The sequence below is a fragment of the Chiloscyllium plagiosum genome, unplaced genomic scaffold (assembly GCF_037043375.1).
Source record: "Chiloscyllium plagiosum isolate Xiang-an unplaced genomic scaffold, Cpla_swu_hap1 HiC_scaffold_6, whole genome shotgun sequence".
Classification (NCBI taxonomy): Eukaryota; Metazoa; Chordata; class Chondrichthyes; order Orectolobiformes; family Hemiscylliidae; genus Chiloscyllium; species Chiloscyllium plagiosum.
The window spans coordinates 50787132-50807518 of record NW_028270144.1 but is presented as its reverse complement, the minus strand read 5'-3'; the positions used below and the strand labels follow the sequence as shown (position 1 = coordinate 50807518).

At 42.9% G+C, this 20387-nt stretch overlaps 1 protein-coding gene across 4 annotated transcripts in view; it reads right to left on the bottom strand.

Moving 5' to 3' along the window:
• Positions 1-20387, bottom strand: part of abcc4 (ATP binding cassette subfamily C member 4 (PEL blood group)) — a 624022-nt gene that overhangs the window by 72677 nt on the left and 530958 nt on the right. For all 4 annotated transcript variants that reach the window (XM_087987997.1, XM_087987995.1, XM_087987994.1 and 1 more), the window contains one exon: positions 15083-15255. In XM_087987997.1, coding sequence (XP_087844123.1) covers positions 15083-15255 — 173 coding nt within the window. The remainder of the gene's footprint in view (positions 1-15082; positions 15256-20387) is intronic.

Sequence of the window (20387 nt, the reverse complement as noted above, 5' to 3'; positions counted from 1 at the left end):
CCATAAAGGTAAAAATGATTGCTGGACTGATCACCAACTTATTCAATCTCCTAGTGGAGTAAACAAGATAAGATTCCATGTAGAGAAGTGTGAAGTACAGGTGAAGCACTTTGGCCAGAGGAACCCTTAAAGACAATATGAAATGGGAGAGTAAATTCTAAAAGGGGTGCAGCAGTATAGGAAGGTCTTATGCCCGAAATGTCGATTCGCCTGCTCATTGGATGATGCCTGAAATGCTGTGCTTTTCTAGTGTCACAGTTTTCGATTCTGATCTCCAGCATCTGCAGTCCTCACTTTCTCATATACATCTGCAAAGATAATTGACGGTGGCAGGACAAGTGTGGAGAGTAGAAAATAAAGCATAGATTGTTTTGGCTTGATTACTAGCAGGATAGAGTATAAAAGCAAGCCAGCTACTTTTTCCCCCAGCCCCACCCCCCACCCATTTATCTCTCAGCCCCTTTGGGCCATCCCCTCATTCCTGATGAAGAGCTTATGCTTGAGACGTCAACTCTCCTGCTCCTCGGATGCTGCCTAACCAACTGTGCTTTTCCAGTACCGCACTCTTTGACCCAGGTTAGTAGCCCCAGTCAGGGAGCTCATATTCTACGAGATCCACCTTGCTGACCTCATTACAATCACTTTATCCCTCCCTGACTAAGTCCATGGATGTCGACATAACCTTTTTCGTGTAGCCTCTCTTGGGGCATTATCGCACAGTGCCGTTCCTTTGACTCAGGCTTGGATATGGGCAGCTTGTACTGGACTGTAGTCCACCTCTTGCGGCTGGAGCATCTCGGAAGAAATTCATCCTATTCTTCAGTAAAAATGAGGAAGGTGCAACACTGCCACGTACATTTCAAACTCCAAAGTGGAGTCCATCTCAAACTCCTAGATGGAGGGGTAGAACCTCTAGCTTCCAACATCCTTTCTGGCTGTTCTGATGAAGTGGGTATGTTTTGCTCCTGCCCTGTTTGCAACTTTGCAGCTTTCATGTGGTCCACATGTTTGTTCAGAATTGCCTCACCCAATCAAACTTTGTACATCACAGGAGCTGACCTTATATTGACCATGCATCTTACCCATTTGCGGCCATTTCTGTGGTTTTGGTACGAAACTTAGCCCATTGAAGTAAAGTGCCTCTCTTGCTTAGAAGAGTTTTGTGTCTGGCATTCACATTCCTGATGCCATTTCACCCTCTGCCCCCCAGATCTGGGAAGATCAGATTAATCTAATGTAGAGTCTTCACCCTATTAGCAACCCGGCTGGAGCTATCCCTGTAGTTGCATGTGCGGTGGTCCAATAATCAAATAGGTACCGGGACAGTTTGGTTTTGAGAGAAGCTGGAGGCCGTTTCTTTAAGTCTGCTTTCAAAGTTTGGGCTGCTCTTCCTGCCAGACTATTGGACGATAGATGGCATGGCGCTGTCCTGATATAATGAATGCCATTTGACTTTAGGAAATACTCAAACTCCCTGCTAGTAAATGATGGTCCGTTGAGTGTGACCAACACTTCTGGGAGCCCATGTCCTGCAAAGATGCTCTCAAGTTTTCTATCGTTGTCCTTGTGTTTGACAAATGAACTCAATGCACATACAACCACTTTGAGTGGGTGCCCACAATGACTAAGAATGTTGAGCCAATGAAAGGGCTAGCATAGTTGGCATACAACCGAGTCCAGAGTTTATATAGCTATTCCCATGAATGTGGGAGAGCTACTGCGGTAATTCTTATCCTCGTTGGCACTCTGGGCACTGGCCCACCAACGCAGCTATGTCTGCATCGATTCCTGGTCACCAGACATAAATTCTCACCAACATCTTCATTTAAACTGTCTGGAAAGTTTAAAATCAGTTTGGATTCTTCCAGTGACAGCAACACCAGTGGTTTATCTGCTGGTGGGAGTTGGCTCAAGGCAATTGCATTTGCTACTTAGCCTCTAGGATGCGGCTCCAACGAGTAAACATACACACTTAAAAGGAGATCCCAGCACTGAATTCGACCTGTAGCTATGGGTGATACTGCCTTGGCCTCAGTGAGTAACTCTAGCAGGGATTTGTGGTCTGTTACTATTATAAATTTACATCAGTTAAGATATTGGTGGAATGTTCTTACATCAAAGATGATAGCCAAATCTTCCTTCTCTATAAGACATAGGAGTAGAAATTAGGCCATTCAGCCCATCAAGTCATCTTTGCCATTCAATCATGGCTGATAAGTTTCTCAACCCCATTCTCTCGCTTTCTCCCTGTAACCCTTGATCCTCTTGACAATAAAGAACCTAGCTATCTATCTCCATCTTAAATGTGCTCAATGACCAGGCCTCCATAGCCTTCTGTGGAAGTGAATTCCATAGACTCACCGCTCTCTAGCTGAAAAATCCTTATCTCCGTTTGAAAAGGTCTTCCCTTTATTCTAAGGCTGTGCCCTCAGGTCCTAGTCTCTCCTAGCAATGGAAACATCTTTCCAACATCCACTCTGTCCAGGCCATTCGGTATTCTGTAGGTTTCAATTAGATCTCACCTCATCCTTCTAAACTCCATCAAGTATAGTCCAAGAGTCTTCAAATGTTCCTCATATGTTAAGCTTTTCATTCCTGTGAATAATCTTGTGAACCTCATCTGTTCACACTTCAGGACCAATAAATCCTTCCTGAGATATGGGGCGCAAAGCTGCATATAATACTCTAGAACTGGTTTGACCAGAGCTTTATAGAGCTACAGGTCGAATTCAGTGATGGGCTCTCATTTTAAGTGTGTACGACTGCACATTGGAACAGCATCCCAGAGACCAAGTAGCAAATGCGGATGCCTTGAGCTAACTCCCGCTAGCAGATAAACCATCGATGTTGCTGTCACTGGTAGAATCTAAACTGATTTTAAACTTGCCTGCTTTTATATTCAAGTCATCTCGAAATAAACGTCAATATTGCATTTGCTTTCCTAATTACTGACTCAACCTGTAGGTTTACATTGAGAGAATCCTGGACTAGAACTCCCAAGTCTCTTTGCACTTCAGACTTCTAAATGCTTGTTTCCTCAAAGAATTTTCGCAGATTTGTCAGGCATGACCTCCCCTGATGAAACCATGCTGACTTTGCCCTATTTTACAAACACTTCCAAGTATTCAAAAATCTCATCTTCACAATGGACTCCAAAATCATGTCCGTGGTTAGGCTAATTGGCCTGTAATTTTCCGTCTTTTGCCTTACTCTCTATTTAAACAGGGATGTCATGTTAGTGATTTTCCAGTCCTCTGGGATCCTCCCTGACTCTAGTGACTCCTGAAAGATCACCACTAACACCTTCACTATCTCTTCAGCTATCTCCTTTAGAACTCTGGGTTGTAGTCTATCTGGTCCAGGTGATTTATATACTTTCACAGCATTCAGTTTTTCTAGCACCTTCTCCTTGGTAATAGCCACCATGCTCGGCTCTGCCCCCTCACTCTCTTGAATTTTTCGGATATTACTCATGTTTTTCTCCATGAAGATTGATGCAAAGTAATTATTCAGTTCTTCAGCCATTTCCTTGTTCCCCACTACTATCTCTCCAACGTCATTTTTCAGTGGTCCAATATACACTTTTGCCTCTTTTACCCTTTACATATATATAAAAACTCTTACAGTCTTCCTTTATATTACTGGCTAGCTTATCCTCATATTTAATCTTCTCCCAACTTATTTCCTTTTTTATTGGTATATGTGCTGTGCATCAACCAAAATCTGGGAGGCATATGTTATTGGGCGTTCCTCATTATCAGACCATTTATGATCTAAAACTACTCCAATACTGTACAGGGAGGCATTGCATGTCAGCACCAGATCTTGCTTGGCATCAACACCTTAAAAGAACGACAGCTGTTTTTTCACTTCCCTAAAGGCTATAACTTGGTTCCGCGACTATTTCCAAAGCTGACCTGTTTTGATAGCAGATGGAGGCCAGGTTACATATGAGCTTTCTGTAACAATTCAACAATCCAAGGAAATACCTAAGCCCCGGTACTGATGTGGGAGCCATGGTACCTTTGATTGCCCTCATTTTATCCTTCAATGGGTGTACCCCAGCCTTGTCAACTCTGTAGCCCAAGGTGGTCACTTGGGGCGCCTGGAACATGCATTGTTCCCTTTGAAGGCAAACATGCAAGGTGGCCTTGGCTTCTTTAATAGCCCCTAGACCTTCCTGAAAAAGTACTTAATGAAGACTTCATTAAGGCAGCCATTTTCTAATTGAAAAATGAGAAGCCAATCAAGGTGAATCTTTCTCAACCTATTTCACCTCATCAGGATTGTGCCTGAGCCTTTTACTGCAATTAGTGGGAACTGAACCAGCTGTTTTTCATACAAGACCGAAACTGAAATTGTACCCTTAATCTGTAAAAGTTTCTCTGTGTAGGTTCTCATTAGAGACGAGTTCTTATGCAAACTTAAGGGTTGGAGTCCAGAGTGAATTTTGTTCAAAACTGGTTCTGCAATCACTGATATAGCTGTGCTAGCATTAACCACCATCAGAATTGGTTGACAATTTAACCAGATGTTTATTTTGATCAGTTCTGATTTGGATGTTGTCAGGCAACTTAACTGTTCCAACCCAGATGTTCAAAGTTAAAAATCACACAACACCAGGTTATAGTCCAGCAGGTTTGATTGGAAGCACACTAGCTTTCGGAGCGTCGCTCCTTCATCAGGTGATAGTGGAGGGCTCAAGCCTAACACAGAATTTATAGCAAAAATTTACAGTGTGCTGTAACTGAAATTATACATTGAAAAATTGATTGTCTGTTAAGCCTTTCATCTGTTAGAATACAGTGATAGTTTCATTTCTTTCATGTGTAAATCACAAAACCTTTTTTTTAAAATGTTGCATTCTCGGGTTAGCTGTTAACAATGGTGATAGCTAGACAATATGTTGAAGGTGTTGGCCCCCTGTGTTCTCTGTCTATGCCATGATGTTTAGATTGATTCTAATCTAAAAAGTGAGATAACGGAGTTTTACATAAATTCATGCAGTTTTTGAGCAAAGTACAATGTAACCCTGCAAGTACAAATTCACCCCACAAAATATATGTGTGTATGTGGGTCTTTGTCTGTCTATGTGTGTGTCTCTGTCTGGATTGGGGGTTGTGAGTGTGAGAAAGTGTGTGTGTGTAGTGAGTGCAGAGTGTCTTAAGTCTGTGAGGGGGTGCACTTTTTAGATTAGAATCAATCTAAACATCACTTGAGGCTGGGGCCACGGCGCAGCCCTCTGAAGCAGTGGGCTTGCTGACTCACCAGACCCTGGTTGAGGAACTGGCCAAATCTCACGAGGTACTGGGGAGGCAGATCTAGGGAAAAAAAATCGAGAAGCTGTCTTCTCTGTATCTGCTATGCTACAAGATCTGAGAAAAAGGACTGATGAGCTCGAGCGCCAGGCTGCAGGAGTAGAGGCAAAGACTGACTCCTCGAAGAGCTGGATTGAAGCCCTGGAAACACAAGTCCATCGTCTGTTGGATCTGGTAGACAATCTCGAAAACAGGGCAGAAGAAAGAACTTGCGTGTTGTTGGCATTCTGGAGAGGATGGAACGTGAGCGGCCGATGGAGTTCTTCGAGAAGTGGTTCCTTGGTTGGAGGTTGAGAAGGGAAATGTAACAATTGAAAGAGCCTACTGGATCGCAGAATGAAAACCAGGTGTGGATCAGTGCCCACACACTGTCCTGGTGAGGTTCCATCATCATGAAGACAAGCAGAGGGTCATGGAAGCCTCTATAGCCCAGGGGAGGCACTCGAGGGCGTTGGTATGTGGCGGCTCCAGGGTCATGTTTTTTCAAAACGTCTCAGTGGGAGTGGTCCGGAAAATGAAGTCCTATGATGGCATCAGGAGGAGATTGAGAACGCTTGGGATTCAGTATTCTTTAAGATTAAGATTATTATATCCGAAGCAGTGCTTCAGATCAATCATTATGGATCCATAGATTTGTTCGACTGGCCAGAGAAAGCAAAGAACTTTGTGGATACGTTGACTTAAATCAAATGGCCGAATAGGCATAGAGGACAGAGTTATTTGGGTTTGGTCTCCTTTAAAAAGGACTTGGAGTTCCTTTCTGGTAATTAGTTACAAGAAATGATGTCCCAGATGGATAGAGTATTTATCTTTAATCTCTAAGTTATGTTAAGGGATGGGTGACATATTTATTTTTAGTTTACTTGTTAATAGTACTAACCTTTTTTTTCTTTGCTGTGTGGTTGGTTTATGTGGTGTGACTCTAGCTGATGGGAGTTGAGAGGACAATTGGGATGGTTACTAGGACTGTAGGATGTGTAGGTACCCCCTTTGAATGGGGGGGTAAATTCCTCTAATCCGTGCCTTTGACGATTTTTTTTTTTTTTTGTTCTTCTGTTTTTGCTGTACATAGTTTTGGTAAGTTCTGTATAATTGTTGGCTATAGTTATTTTAGTCTGTGTAGTTTTTAAGTTTTGTGGATTCTTTTGCATTAAAGCTCAGTGATATCTAGTTCAGGTTCTATCTCTCTGGAGTCTAGATGGTGCTATAGAAGGTTATAGCTAAGGATGTGTTTAAGTGGTGCACCTGGAATTTTAATAGGAGTCATTCACCTGTCAAGAGGAATAAGGTATTTTCCAGCCTTAAAAGGGAGAGGGCGGATGTTGCCTTATAACAAGAAACACACTTGGATGATGCAGAGCATTTGAAGCTGCAACAGAATAGGTATGACCAGGTTTATCTTTCATCTTTCAAAAGAGGAGTAGAGGGGTGGCCATTTTAGTTAGAAAGAATCTTCCATTTAAGTTATTAGAGTGCATTAAAGACACACACGGGAGATTTATAATCCGTAAAGCTTTGATGCATGGGGAAGAATACAGAATTTTAAATGTTTACTCTTCCCCGGCCCACCCAATTAAATTCTTGACAGAGGCATTTTCTAGATTGGTTAACCTTACCTCTCAGCATATTATCATAGGAGGAGATTTCAATTGCCCAAAGGCCCATCAATATCTTCTTTGCGATCTAAACAATTAAGGAATCTGTGTGCTGAATTGGGGTTGGTAGATGTTTGGTGGCACCTTCACCCTACTGGCAGGAATTTCACATTTTTTTTGAACCCATATAAATGCAATACCAGGATTGATCTTTTTCTGACTCCTGCAACACATCTGGGCTTGGTGGTGTCATATACAATTGGCAATATCACTATTTCCGATCATGCCCCAGTGTATTTAATGGTTAAGAGTAAGGATACTGTGGTAAGCTCGAGGCACTGGTGACTGGACCCCTTCATCCTCAAGACAGCAAGTTTATTGAATTCTTTTCTACTGAGTCCAGGGCTTTATTAGACAGTAATTCAGGTTTGACTAGAGCTAAAGTCTATGCTAGGGGGCTGGTTACCTCCTATTCAGTCAGGAAGAGGTGATGCACAGGTGAGCAGCAACGCTTGCTCGAGATGTGTTTGAAAGTAGCTGAAAAGGCATATTTTGGCAGGCCCTCACTGGTTAAACTGCAGAGGATCACAGTGCTTCAGTCTACACTGAACTCGATGCTCACACGGACAGCCAAGAAGGAGCTTACATTTGCAAGTCAAAGGTTGTTTGAGCATGGGATAAATCGGGCAAGTACCTAGCATATCTTGCTAGGAAAAAGTGTCTCTCCCAGGCCATTACCTTGATCAGGGAGGAAACTGGAAGTTTGACCTATGATTCTAAAAGGATGAATGCAGCATTCTAGAGATTTTACTCCGAATTAACCAATCTGAATGCTGAGAGTGTGGGTGGGTTAGAATGGAGTATTGTTTTTAAAGAATTTGGACCTTCTGGGAGTGACCCCTGAACAAGAGTCTCTCCTCAATGCCCCACTGTCAGAGGAAGAGGTGCAAGAGGCAGTCAGGCAGCTCCAGACTGGGAAGGCGCTGGGTCCTGACGGGCTCCCCAGTGAGTTCTGTAAGGAATTCATAAGTATATTGTCAGAGCCAACGCTTAGTATGTTTAATGACTCACGTAGTCATGGCCTCCTTCCACCATCTCTAAGAGAGGTGAACATCTCTCTCATTCTTAAAAAGGGGAAAGACCCAGAGGACTGTGCTTCCTATTGACCCATTTCACTCCTGAACATTGACTTCAAAATGCTATCCAAGACTAGGGCATTAAGGTGAGAAACTGTACTGCCCTCCATCATTAAGGAGAATCAGACAGGATTCATAAAAGGTTGCAGATTGGTGGGTAATGTCAGGACATTACTTAACATGATTCAAGTATGTCAACAGCGATCGGTCCAGGGATTGGTGATCACCTTAGATGCAGAAAAAGCATTTGACAGGGTCATGTGGCCATATCTTTTCCATACTTTGAAGTGGTTTGGCTGGGAGAGACCTTCATCAGGTGGGTGGAGCTTTTGTATACTGATCCTCTTGCTGCGGTCCAATGGTGTACGGTCAAGCAATTTTAATATTTGTAGGGGCAGTCGACAGGGCTGTCCCTTGTCACCATTGGTGATTGGTGATTGAACTGCTGGCAGAGGCAAAATAACCGCTCCAGAAGTGGGGATGAAGTCACATAAGATCGCACTGTATGCAGATGATGTTTTTGTCTTATCAAACCCAGCAGTCTCAGTGCCACACCTGATACAATGCAGCAATCTATTTGGTGGCTCTCGGGTTTGAAGAGGGAGATGGCACAGGGCAGGGTGACACTAGGCACACGGACACACAAGGTAAAAACAATGACTGCAGATGCTGGAAACCAGATTCTGGATCAGTGGTGCTGGAAGAGCACAGCAATTTAGGCAGCATCCGACGAGACGAACAGCCCTCAGACCCCACCACTCCAACCGTAACAAGGACAGAACGCCCCTGGTGCTCACCTTCCACTCTACAAACCTCCGCATAAACCAAATCATCTGCCGACATTTCCGCCACCTCCAAAAAGACCCCACCACCAGGGATATATTTCCCTCCCCACCCCTTTCCGCCTTTCGCAAAGACCGTTCCCTCCGTGACTACCTAGTCAGGTCCACGCCCCCCTACGACCCACCCTCCCATCCTGGCACTTTCCCCTGCCACCGCAGGAACTGTAAAACCTGTGCCCACACCTCCTCCCCCACCTCCATCCAAGGCCCTAAAGGAGCCTTCCACATCCATCAAAGTTTTACCTGCACATCCACTAATATCATTTATTGTATCCGTTGCTCCCAATGCGGTCTCCTCTACATTGGGGAGACTGGGCGCCTCATAGCAGAGCGCTTTAGGGAACATCTCCGAGACACCCGCACCAATCAACCAAACCGCCCCGTTGCCCAACATTTCAACTCCTCCTCCCACTCTGCCGAGGACATGGAGGTCCTGGGCCTCCTTCACCGCCGCTCCCTCACCACCAGACGCCTGGAGGAAGAACGCCTCATCTTCCGCCTCGGAACACTTCAACCCCAGGGCATCAATGTGGACTTCAACAGTTTCCTATTTCCCCTTCCCCCACCTCACCCTAGTTCCAAACTTCCAGCTCAGCACTGTCCCCATGACTTGTCCGGACTTGTCCTACCTGCCTTTCTCCTTTTCCACCTATCCACTCCACCCTCTCCTCCCTGACCTATCACCTTCATCTCCTCCCCCACTCACCTATTGTACTCTATGCTACTTTCTCCCCACCCCCACCCTCCTCTAGCTTATCTCTCCACGCTTCAGGGTCTCTGCCTTTATTCCTGATGAAGGGCTTTTGCCTGAAACGTCGATTTTTGCTGCTCGTCTGATGCTGCCTGAATTGCTGTGCTCTTCCAGCACCACTGATCCAGAACATGGACACACAAGGTGGCCGCTGAGGCATCAGTTGGCCAACTTGACACACAAGATGGCCGCTGGATCACGATATGGAGGTTAACAGCAGAGCAGATACAGAAACTGCCTGGGGCTACCAGAATGCTAGAACAATGCACTCACAACCGAGTTGATTAGTTTAAGGCGGGTGGGGGAGGGAATACACATGAGTAATGAATACTGCCCATCGAAGTGTCTGGATCCAGCCAACACCTCCGATAGAAATGGTAACAGCTTGATACAGACTCAATACGAAATGCCAATAGCCAGGGCTGCAGTAATCGTCCTTCTCAGGAAGACTGATTAGCGCCCATTGCCACAGCAATAGATTTCCATGCAGACATTGTAACCGACAATGACCACGTGGAACCTAAAGGCTGCGCTGGAACTGACAAAGACTGTATCAAAACTATCAACGATTCTGTAATGATTGCCATAACCAAACCATGTTACAAAGACAATAATCTCATCATGACCTATCGTATCACAAGATGTATTAAAGTTTCTTGAGATGTGCTCCGGGTTGAGAGAAGGCTCGTAGCTGACCACTGTACTGTTGGTATCTCTCTCTCTCCCTGGAGCTCCGGTATTTCCTTGTGCAATAAACTCGGTCATTGAACCCCGATTCTGACTCCGAGACTGGTGTTTTTCCCCACAAGTTATAAGATCAATTTTGCGAAGTCAGAGGCTATGCCCGTGGGTGGTCTCCCCAGAGTGCCTTATCCTGAGAGTGGATAGTATGCTTGCCTTCATTGGACGGGGTATTGAGTATAAGAGCTGGCAAGTCATGTTAACATTGTAATAGACATCGGTTCAGCTGCATTTAGAATACTGTGTCCAGTTCTGGTCGCCACATTACCAAAATGATGTGGAAGCTTTGGAGAGGGTGCAGAGAAGGTTTACGAGAATGTTGCCTGTTTTGGAAGGTGCTAGCTCTGAAGAGAGGTTGAGTAGGTTAGGTTTAGTTTCACTAGAAAAAAAGGAGATTGAGGTGGGACCTAATTGAGGATTATAAAATCATGAAGGGTATAGCCAGGGTGGATAGAGACAAGCTTTTTCCCAGGGTGGAGGATTCAACAATGAGAGGTCATGCTTTCAAGGTGAGAGGTGGAAAGTTTAAGGGGAATACACGTGACAAGGACTTCACACAAAGGGTGGTGTGCGTTTGGAACACATTGCCAGCAGAGGTGGTAGAGGCAGGCACAGTAGATTCATTTAAGATGCGTCTGGATAAATGCATGAGTAGGTGGGGAATAGAGGGATACAGATGCTTAGGAATTGACCAACAGGTTTAGACAGTACATTTGGATCGGCTCAGGCTTGGAGGGCCGAAGGGCCTGTTCCTGGGCTGTAAATTTTCTTTGTTCTTTGTTCCCTTTTAGATGGTCACAGGAAGGCTTTCTCGATTTAGGTATATTTATTACTCCCATTTTTGATTAGCTATTTAAAGCCAATTTTGCCCATTTATTCAAGCAGGACCTTCATAGTTGGGAGGCGCTTCCGATCTCTTAATTAGGTCGGATAGCCCACCTACTGTATCCTATGTGAATACTTCCTTTGCTTTTTACTAAACAAATATTTAGAAGACTGAGTGGCTGGTTTAGTTCTTTTATCTGGTATCACAAGCGGCCCCCAATTAAACTGACTAATTGCAGTTATTCTGCAGACTGGGAGGATTAGATTAGATTACTTACAGTGTGGAAACAGGCCCTTCGGTCCAACAAGTCCACACCGACCGGCCGAAGCGCAACCCACCCAGACCTATTCCCCTACATTTACCCCTTCACCTAACACTATGGGCAATTTAGCATGGTCAATTCACCTAACCTGCACATTTTTGGATTGTGGGAGGAAACTGGAGCACCCGGAGGAAACCCACGCAGACACGGGGAGAATGTGCAAACTCCACACAGTCAGTCGCCTGAGGTGGGTATTGAACCTGGGTCTCTGGCACTGTGAGGTAGCAGTGCTAACCACCGTGCCACCGTGCTGCCTGGGAGTGGGCCTCCCAGGTATCAAAAACTATCAGTTGAGCTCAGTGCTATCTTACGTGAATGATAGGGCCCAGGGGGGACCCTCACTCACTTTGGTTGGACATCGAAGCATCTCAGGCAAGATGCCCCTTTAATAGCCTGCTGTTCTTAGACAAAATGGAACAGTTAAGGAATATTGCCATAGCCCAATACTGTCAAGGGATGGAGGGCAATGTTGCCAAACTTCATTTTTGACACACATAGTTGGTATGCAGGACTTTCAGCCAGGGATGATGAACTCTGGGTTTAAACTATAGGCAGGGTGAAAGTGAGGACTGCAGATGCTGGAAATTTCAGTCAAGATTAGAGTGGTGCTGGAAAAGCACAGCAGGTCAGACAGCATCTGAGGAGCAGGAAAATAGACATTTCGGGCAGGAGCCCTTCATCAGGAATTATTGGCAGCCAGAGGCGTGTCTTGCCTGGGTGATTTATTCGAAGAGGACATATTGATATCCTTCGACCAGTTGGCTCAGAAATATGAACTGCCCAGTAGGGACCTCTTTTGTTTCTTTCAAATTAGAAACTTCATACAAAAAGAGACTACACTTCTAACTGATCCTTATAGGTCCGACATGGAGAAGAGGGTGTTGAGTGCTGAGGATACATTATCTGTTAGCATCTATTGGGAGAATGTCCCTTGGACGAGACCGAATGGCTCTGTAAGGTATGGGAAAGGGAGTTGGATGTTGAGATCTCTTCTGAAAATATGGGAGAATATCTGGGAAAATGCAGACCCATGCCTTGCAATCCACAAAATGAGAACATTAATATTGCCATAGCCCAATACTGTCAAGGGATGGAGGGCAATGTTGCCAAACTTCATTTTTGACACACATCTGACCCCAGGTCGCTTTACTAAATTTAAAGCAGGAGCATCTCCAATGTGTCCTAAATGTAAAGTGAGCATGGGCGTGCTTACTCATTGTCTTTGGTCCTGCCACAGACTGTGGGCATACTGGAGCACTGTGGTAGGCGAAATAGAGAAGGGCTTGGCGATGGAGGTGGAGATGGACCCGGTATCCCTTCTTCTTGGCTTTTTTCATTCACTTACATTAAATGCACATAAAAAGAAAGGCTTTTCAGTATCCTCGCCTTTTATGCCAGAAAGGATATTCTGTTAGGGTGGGTATCGGAAAATCCCGCGGGGTTGGCAGGCTGGCTTAAACTAATCATGGAGCACATCCCATTGGACTTTCTTATGAGTATGGGGCACCATAAAACTTAGAATTTCTGTAAGATGTGGCAGCCCTTTTTGAACTACTTGGGTACAGATTTGTCCACCATACTAATAAGAGCCTTTATATAACCATGGCAATTCAGTGTAATGAATCTGGTATCCAGAGGGGAGGAACTATGAACAAATGAATATCTATAAAATTATGCACTCGATGATCGAGGGCTATTGCTTTGTTTTGCTCAGCTGTGTTATGCTTATTATCATTATTATTATTGTTAAGGCTTTTCTTATTTAGCTTAGTTATTCATTGATATTTATTTATGTAATTAGCAGGTTAGTTTTTTAATATTAGTTTGAATTGTTTGGTTTTGTATTTGATGTAATATTCAAAAGGAAAAAAATTGCATTTTTAAAAATATATTTTTAAAAAAGCTATCTTGGGTTATTAGTACAGGACTGTGTGTTTATGCATGCATGCAATATATAATAGAGAAGGGAGTAAAATTCCTTCATGGTGTTTTCGGGTTGTATAATGCCAAACCTTGCCTCAACCTTTGCCAGTGTAGGTATTCTATATTGTTTGCAAACTTTAGTTAAGCCACTGTTATAGTCATTTTTAATCAACCTGTTCAGACATGCTATGAGGCATCTATCGAGCTTTCAAGATTGAATCCAGGCCCAGAAAGACACTATTATACACTGCATCTTATAAGCTGGCAGCCAAACAGAAGTCTCAAGCAAATACTTGGCTTTGCACAGTCATTCTCATTTACAGGTTTCAATCCTTCTTTTCAAGATCTGCTTTGAACTCCTTGAAATGTTATTAATTTTTATTACAATTAAAAATAAATCAGGCTACCTAACATATGTGGCAATCAAGGACTTGCTCTGTCCTGATTTCTATCAGGCTCGTGATCGAGTTATGAAAGCGTTGCAGCACTGTGGACAAGTAAAAGGGAAAACAGTTTCTTACTTTGGTTTTGTGGAATGATTATTCTTGCAATGTTAGTGTGCTTATTGAATTAAGATGCAATTAGACCTGGTGTCAATTGCTAGAAAAGCTCAGCAGGTCTGACAGCAACTGTGGAAAGAAATCAAAGTTAACGTTTCAGATCAAGTGACCTTTCCTCAGAACTCTGACGGCAACAATCTTGATTGTAGAACTCAAATTCAGTCAAAGCAAAGGTATGGTGACAAGAAAATTAGGTCCAACCTCATTATTGAAACCTACAAGGGATGATCAGGAAAATTTTGAGAATAAATTAGATTATAACCTCTCTTTAAAGACCATTTTGGATAACATGTAAAATGTAAATAGAATGTTTGCAAAGCATTTTCATTAGAAACCATAGGCAATACACAATGTGCTGTGGTGAGTTTATATAGTATTGATTCAAATCCCAGGTCAACTAAACAAAGAGCTTTTATAATTCCTACTCCCAGCTGGTGAAAGTGGGTTAAAAGTCAAGTTGGAAGAAATTTCATCAGTTAAGTCAAATTTTCCCATCCTCTACTTTTTCAAGTTCCTATAATTTTGTTATGTAACGGTCCCAATTAATCATCTTATCACTTTGCTGTTCATTGTAAATTAAACTTGATTATTGTTTACACACCAAGAAGATTACAACAATTCAAGTAAATATTCTGTGAAATCCTGATGAACAATTACTGTCTCCACACATTTTCACAATGTAGTGTTGTCAATGAACCTGGTGGAGACTTGTTGGATTTATATCAATATCTACTTCTTTCTCAAAAAAAAAGCTGATGAAACACCATTAGATAAAGTACACTATCTGCTAAGCAAGCTTAAATAATGGTAGAATTACAAAGATATAGCAACTTTTCTGTATTTAGTGTTTCATGAATGCTAAAATCAAAATATAAATTAGAGGAAACCAACTCAAATTACTGTTTTCATCATTGCTGGTTATCACAGCAGTTAAGTGAGTTACGACAGAACCTAGCTTGAATGCAATACTGCTAATATTCTTTGTAAGCAACATTTATATTTTGTTGTTACAACACAAATATATGATCACTTTTAGCAAATCATTGCACTTTGAGAACAGGTCATTACCGAGGATCCACATTTGCTGTTGCTTCATCGATGATAAGTATTTTACATTTTCTAAGAACTGCCCGGGCAAGACACACAAGTTGCCTTTGTCCAACGCTGAAATTGGAACCAGCTTCGGCAAGTTCTGTCATCATCTTATTTGGCAATTCTTCGATCACCTCCTTCAGCTGCACCTATGAAGTGAATCATACAATAGATCATCACAGTATTAAAGTCATTTCAAAGAATGATTACATAATTTTAAAGAAAGTTAAATAATGCTTGCTGTGCAGTTTACATTTCGTCTTTCTGAAAATTTGTATTTGAAATGCAATAAAATATTGCTTACATCGGCTCATTAAACATCAAGGTTTACAATACTTGTGATAGGGGATTTTTGAGAATTTTCACCATGTTAAGAAATAGTTTTGGAACCACAGGCAATTTAGAGTTCAGCTATTTCATAAATATCCATCTAATTCAATGAGATTGCAAAGACCAGAAGATACAGGTGCAAAACTAGGCCATTCAACTCATTGAGTCTGTTCTACCTTTCGATTTCTGAAGGTTCCTCCCTTCACCGAGGTTGTGTCCCTCTAGTCGCAGGCTTTCCTACTTGTGGAAACATCATCGCCATGTCCACCCTACCCAGGTCTATCAATATCCTGGAAGTTTCAATGAGAATCTCCCCTCATCTTTCTAAACTCCTAAGTATAAACCTCACATGACAAGTGCCTTGTCCCTGGGATCATTCTTCTCTAGACACCTCCAATGCCAGCATACCTTTCCTTAGAACGGGGCCCAAAAACTGTTCATGATGCAGTCTGACCAGAGCGTTGTATAGCCTCAGCAGTTCATCTCTGCTCTTGTTTTCTAGCCATGTTGAAATGAATGCCAATAATACATTTGCCTTCCTAACTATCAACTGAACTTGAGCATTTTAACCTTAACAGAATCCTGAATTAGGACTTCTAAGTCACGTCGTGCTTTAGATTTCTGAAGCCATTCTCCATTTAGAAAATAGTCTACACTTCTGTTCCTACCAAAGTGCATAACCTTATACTTTCCCACATTGTAGATCATTTGCAGCTTTCCCACTTCTGAAATAATATCTGTCCCTCCACCTGCAAGTGTCATCTGTAAACTTACCAACAATGCTCTCAGTTTCTTTGTCCAGATCATTAATGGATAACATGAATAGTATAAGCCGAACACTGATTCCTGTGGAACTCCAATAGTCATCAGCTGCCAAACATTTATCCCGGCTCTCTGCCTTCTGCCAGTCAGCCAATCCTCTTTCCATGCCAGTAGCTCGCCCCTAACATCATGGACACTTTTCATGTTTAGCAGTCTCCTATGCAGCACCTTGTCAGAGATCTTCTGGAAATCCAAATACGTCACATCTATTGGCTCTCCCTGGTCTAATTTGCTCCTTGCTTCCGCAAAGAATTCTACAAGATCTGTCAGGCAAGACCTTTCCTTGCCAAAACCATGCTGACTTCACCCTACACTGCCATTCACTTCCAAATACTCCGCAATCTCACCCTTAACAATGGACTTTAAAATCTTACTGAGGTCAGGCTAACCGGCCTATATTTTCCTGCCTTCTGCCTCCTTCCCTTCTTAAATAGGGGATTTATAATTAGCTGCTTTCCAGTCCTCTGGGACTCTCCCAGACTCCATTGATTCCTGAAAGATTACCATCTATGCCTCTACAATCTCCTCAGCTATGTCCTTCTGAATTCCAGGTTATAGTCCATCCTGTCTGGTTGAATTATCTACTGTCAGACTTCTTAGTTTCTCCTGAACCTCCTCCTTAGTGATGGACACTGCACTCACTCTGCCTCCTGACTACCGTAAAGTTCTGGTGTGTCGTTGATGTAAAACCTGATGCAAAATACTTATTCAATTCCTCTGCCATGTCTTTGTTCCCTACTCTCTGCTCCAGCCTCATTTTCCGGTGGGTAATAGGTTCACTCTTGCCTCTCTCTTACTTTTCAGATATCTTTAAAAAAAACTCTTGTAATCTTAAAGAGTCATAGAGAGGTACACCACAGAAACAGACCCTTCGGTCCAACTTGTCCATGCCGACCAGATAATCCCAACCCAATCTAGTCCCATCTGTCAGCACCTAGCCCATATCCATCCAAGCCCTTCCTATTCATATACCCATCCAAATGCCTCTTAAATGTTGCAATTGTACCAGCCTCCATCACTTCCTCTGGCAGCTCATTCCATACACGTACCACCCTCTGCGTGAAAGAGTTGTCCCTTAGGTCTCTTTTATATCTTTACCCTCTTACCCTAAACCAATGCCCTCTCTTTCTGGACTCCCCGACACCAGGGAAGGGGGACTTTGTCTGTTTATCCTATTCAGGCCCCTCATGACCTTATAAATCTCCAGAAGGTCACCACTCAGCTTCTGACGCTCCAGGGAAAACAGCCCCAGCCTGTTCAAATTCTACCTATTGCACAAATCCTGCAACCCTGGCAACATTCTTGTAAATCTTTTCTGAATCCTTTCAAGTTACACAACAGCTTTCCGATAGGAAGGAGAACAGAATTGCATGCAATATTCCGAAAGCGCCTAACCAATGTCCTACACAGCTGCAACTCATGAACTCAATACTGTGACCAATAAAGGAAAGCATACCAAACACCTTCTTCACTATCCTATCTACCTGTGACTCCACTTTCAAGGAACTATGAACCTGCACTCCAAGGACTCTTTGCTCAGCAACACTCCCTAAGACTTTACCATTAAGTGTATAAGTCCTGCTAAGATTTGCTTTCCCAAAATGCAGCACCTCGCATTTCTCTGAATTAAACTCCATCTGCTACTTCTCAGCCCATTAGCCCATCCGATCAAGATCCCGTTGTAATTTGAGGTAACACTCTTCGCTGTCCACAATACCTCCAATTTTGGTGTCATCTGCAAACTTACTAACTATATCTCTTATGCTCGCATCCAAATCATTTATATAAATGATGCAAAGTAGTGGACCCAGCACCGATCCTTGTGCCACTCCACTGGTCACAGGCTTCCAGTCTGAAAAACAACCCTGCACCACCACTCTCTGTCTTCTACCTTTGAGCCAGTTCTGCATCCAAATGGCTAGTTCTCCCTGTATTCCATAAGATCTGACCTTGTGAACCAGTCTCCCATGGAGAACCTTCTTTCATATTACTAGCTAGCTTGCTTACTCTCATCTTTTCTCCTCTTTTATTTAGTTGTCCTTGGTTAGTTTTTTAAAGGCTTTGTAATCAGCTTTTCCACATTGTACATTTATTTATTTTGCTTTTATACAAGTGCCTGACATCCCTGTATATCATGGTTGCCTCATACTCCCCTTAATATGTATCTTCTTCCTACTTCGAATGAATTTCTGCTGTGCCTCCCAGATACTTGTGCCATTGGTGTTCCACTGACCTCCCTGCTGGTCTTCCCTTCCAAACAACTCTGGTCACCTCCTCCCTCATATGTTTGTGATTACTTTCACTCAATGGCAATTCATTATATCGGATTTAAAATTTTCCCTTTCAAACTGCAGGTTGAATTCTGTCAAATTATGGTAATTGCCCCCTTCATCTTCAGCTCCCTAATCAAGTCTGCCTCCTTATACTTCACCCAATCCAGAATTACCTGATCCCTAATAGGGTCTACCACAAACTGTTTCAAAAATGCATCTCATAGAAATTCCACAAATTCCTTTTCTTGAGATCCGCTACCAACCTGATTTTCCAAATCCACCTGCATTCTGAAGCCGCCCCCCCTTCCCCCAATGATTATTGTAATACTTAATTTCTTACATGCCTTTTCTACCTTCTGATTTATTTTCTTCCTCACATCCTGACGATTGCTAAGAGACCTATACCCAACTTCCATCATGGTCTTTTCTCTGTGGCAGTTCCTCAACCCTACCAACACAGATTCTACGCCGTCCAACGCTATATAATTTATTGTTATTCACTCTATTTTTTTTCTTACTGACAAGGCTTACGGACCACCGTTTTGCTAATCTCAAATTTGTTATACATGTTCAAGGGTTGAGGCTTCTTTGACACCACGTCTTGGATAACAACTTCTCTCAGTTAAAAAAGAAACAATTAGGACTAAAACAGGAAGAGGCTATATATAAGCTCAGCAAATTGGATTAGAAGTAAGTGCAGTACATTTTTTCAATCAACACTTATCAAATTAAAGGACTGCACAATTCCTTTCCCAAACCTCAGCTTTCACAATGGACAGTAGCTTCTATCCTCAGTGAACGAGAAATATCCAATATGAATCAAACTATCAGAAGTTGTGTCTTGCGTTTATTTAAGGTTTGACATTTTAACTTGAGACAGCTTCTGTTACAATCCCAGCTAAGCAGAAGGTAAAAATTGCCTGTAGAGGATCTTATTTCGTAGTGTCCTGCTACCCTTGACCTATTTTCATCACTTGAACCAGACCAGAGAGAAGCATTGCAAAAAGTGGTGGGAAGAATGCAAAACCAATTGCTGACTCACAGCACGAGCCTCAATTTCAGCATTGCTGGGGAAAAAGGGTTTCAGCCACCTCTTGATACAAAGTATAAATTGTTATTCCCTTTGTGATTTTGTATTCTTGTGATGGGTCCAAGACAAAAAGTTTTGCCAACTTTTCCCTGAAGTGTCTGAGGCTGAGGGGTGACCTTATAGAGGTTTATAAAATCATGAGGGGAATGGATAGGATAAATAGACAAAGTCTTTTCCCTAGGGTGGGGGAATCCAGAGGGCATAAGTTTCGGGTGAGAGGGAAAAGATAGAAAAGAGGCCTAAGGGGTATCTTTTATACACAGAGGGTGGTACGTGTATAGAATGAGCTGCTAGAGGAAGTAGTGGAGGCTAGTATAATTGCAACATTTAAAAGGCATTTGGATGGGTATATGAACAGGAAGGGTTTGGAGGGATATGGGCCAGGTACTGGCGGGTGAGACTGGATTGGGTTGGGATATCTGGTGGGCATGGATGGGTTGGACCGAAGGATCTGTTTCCGTGCTGTACATTTCTATGAATCAATGTCTTTTTACTCAGCAATACTTAAGTTCTGCACAACTGAGCAGCTTAAAAATTTCCCTTCTCCAGGTTCAACCCCATCCATAGAACATAGAACATTACAGTGCAGTACAGGCCCTTCGGCCTTCGATGTTGCGCCGACCTGTGAAACATGTCTATCTTATACTATTCCATTTTCATCCACATGTTTATCTCTGAGTAAAGAACTTACCTACCTCTGACATCTGTCCTTTATCTATCAATTTAAAGCTATGTTCCCTCATGCTAGCCATCTCCATCTAAGGAA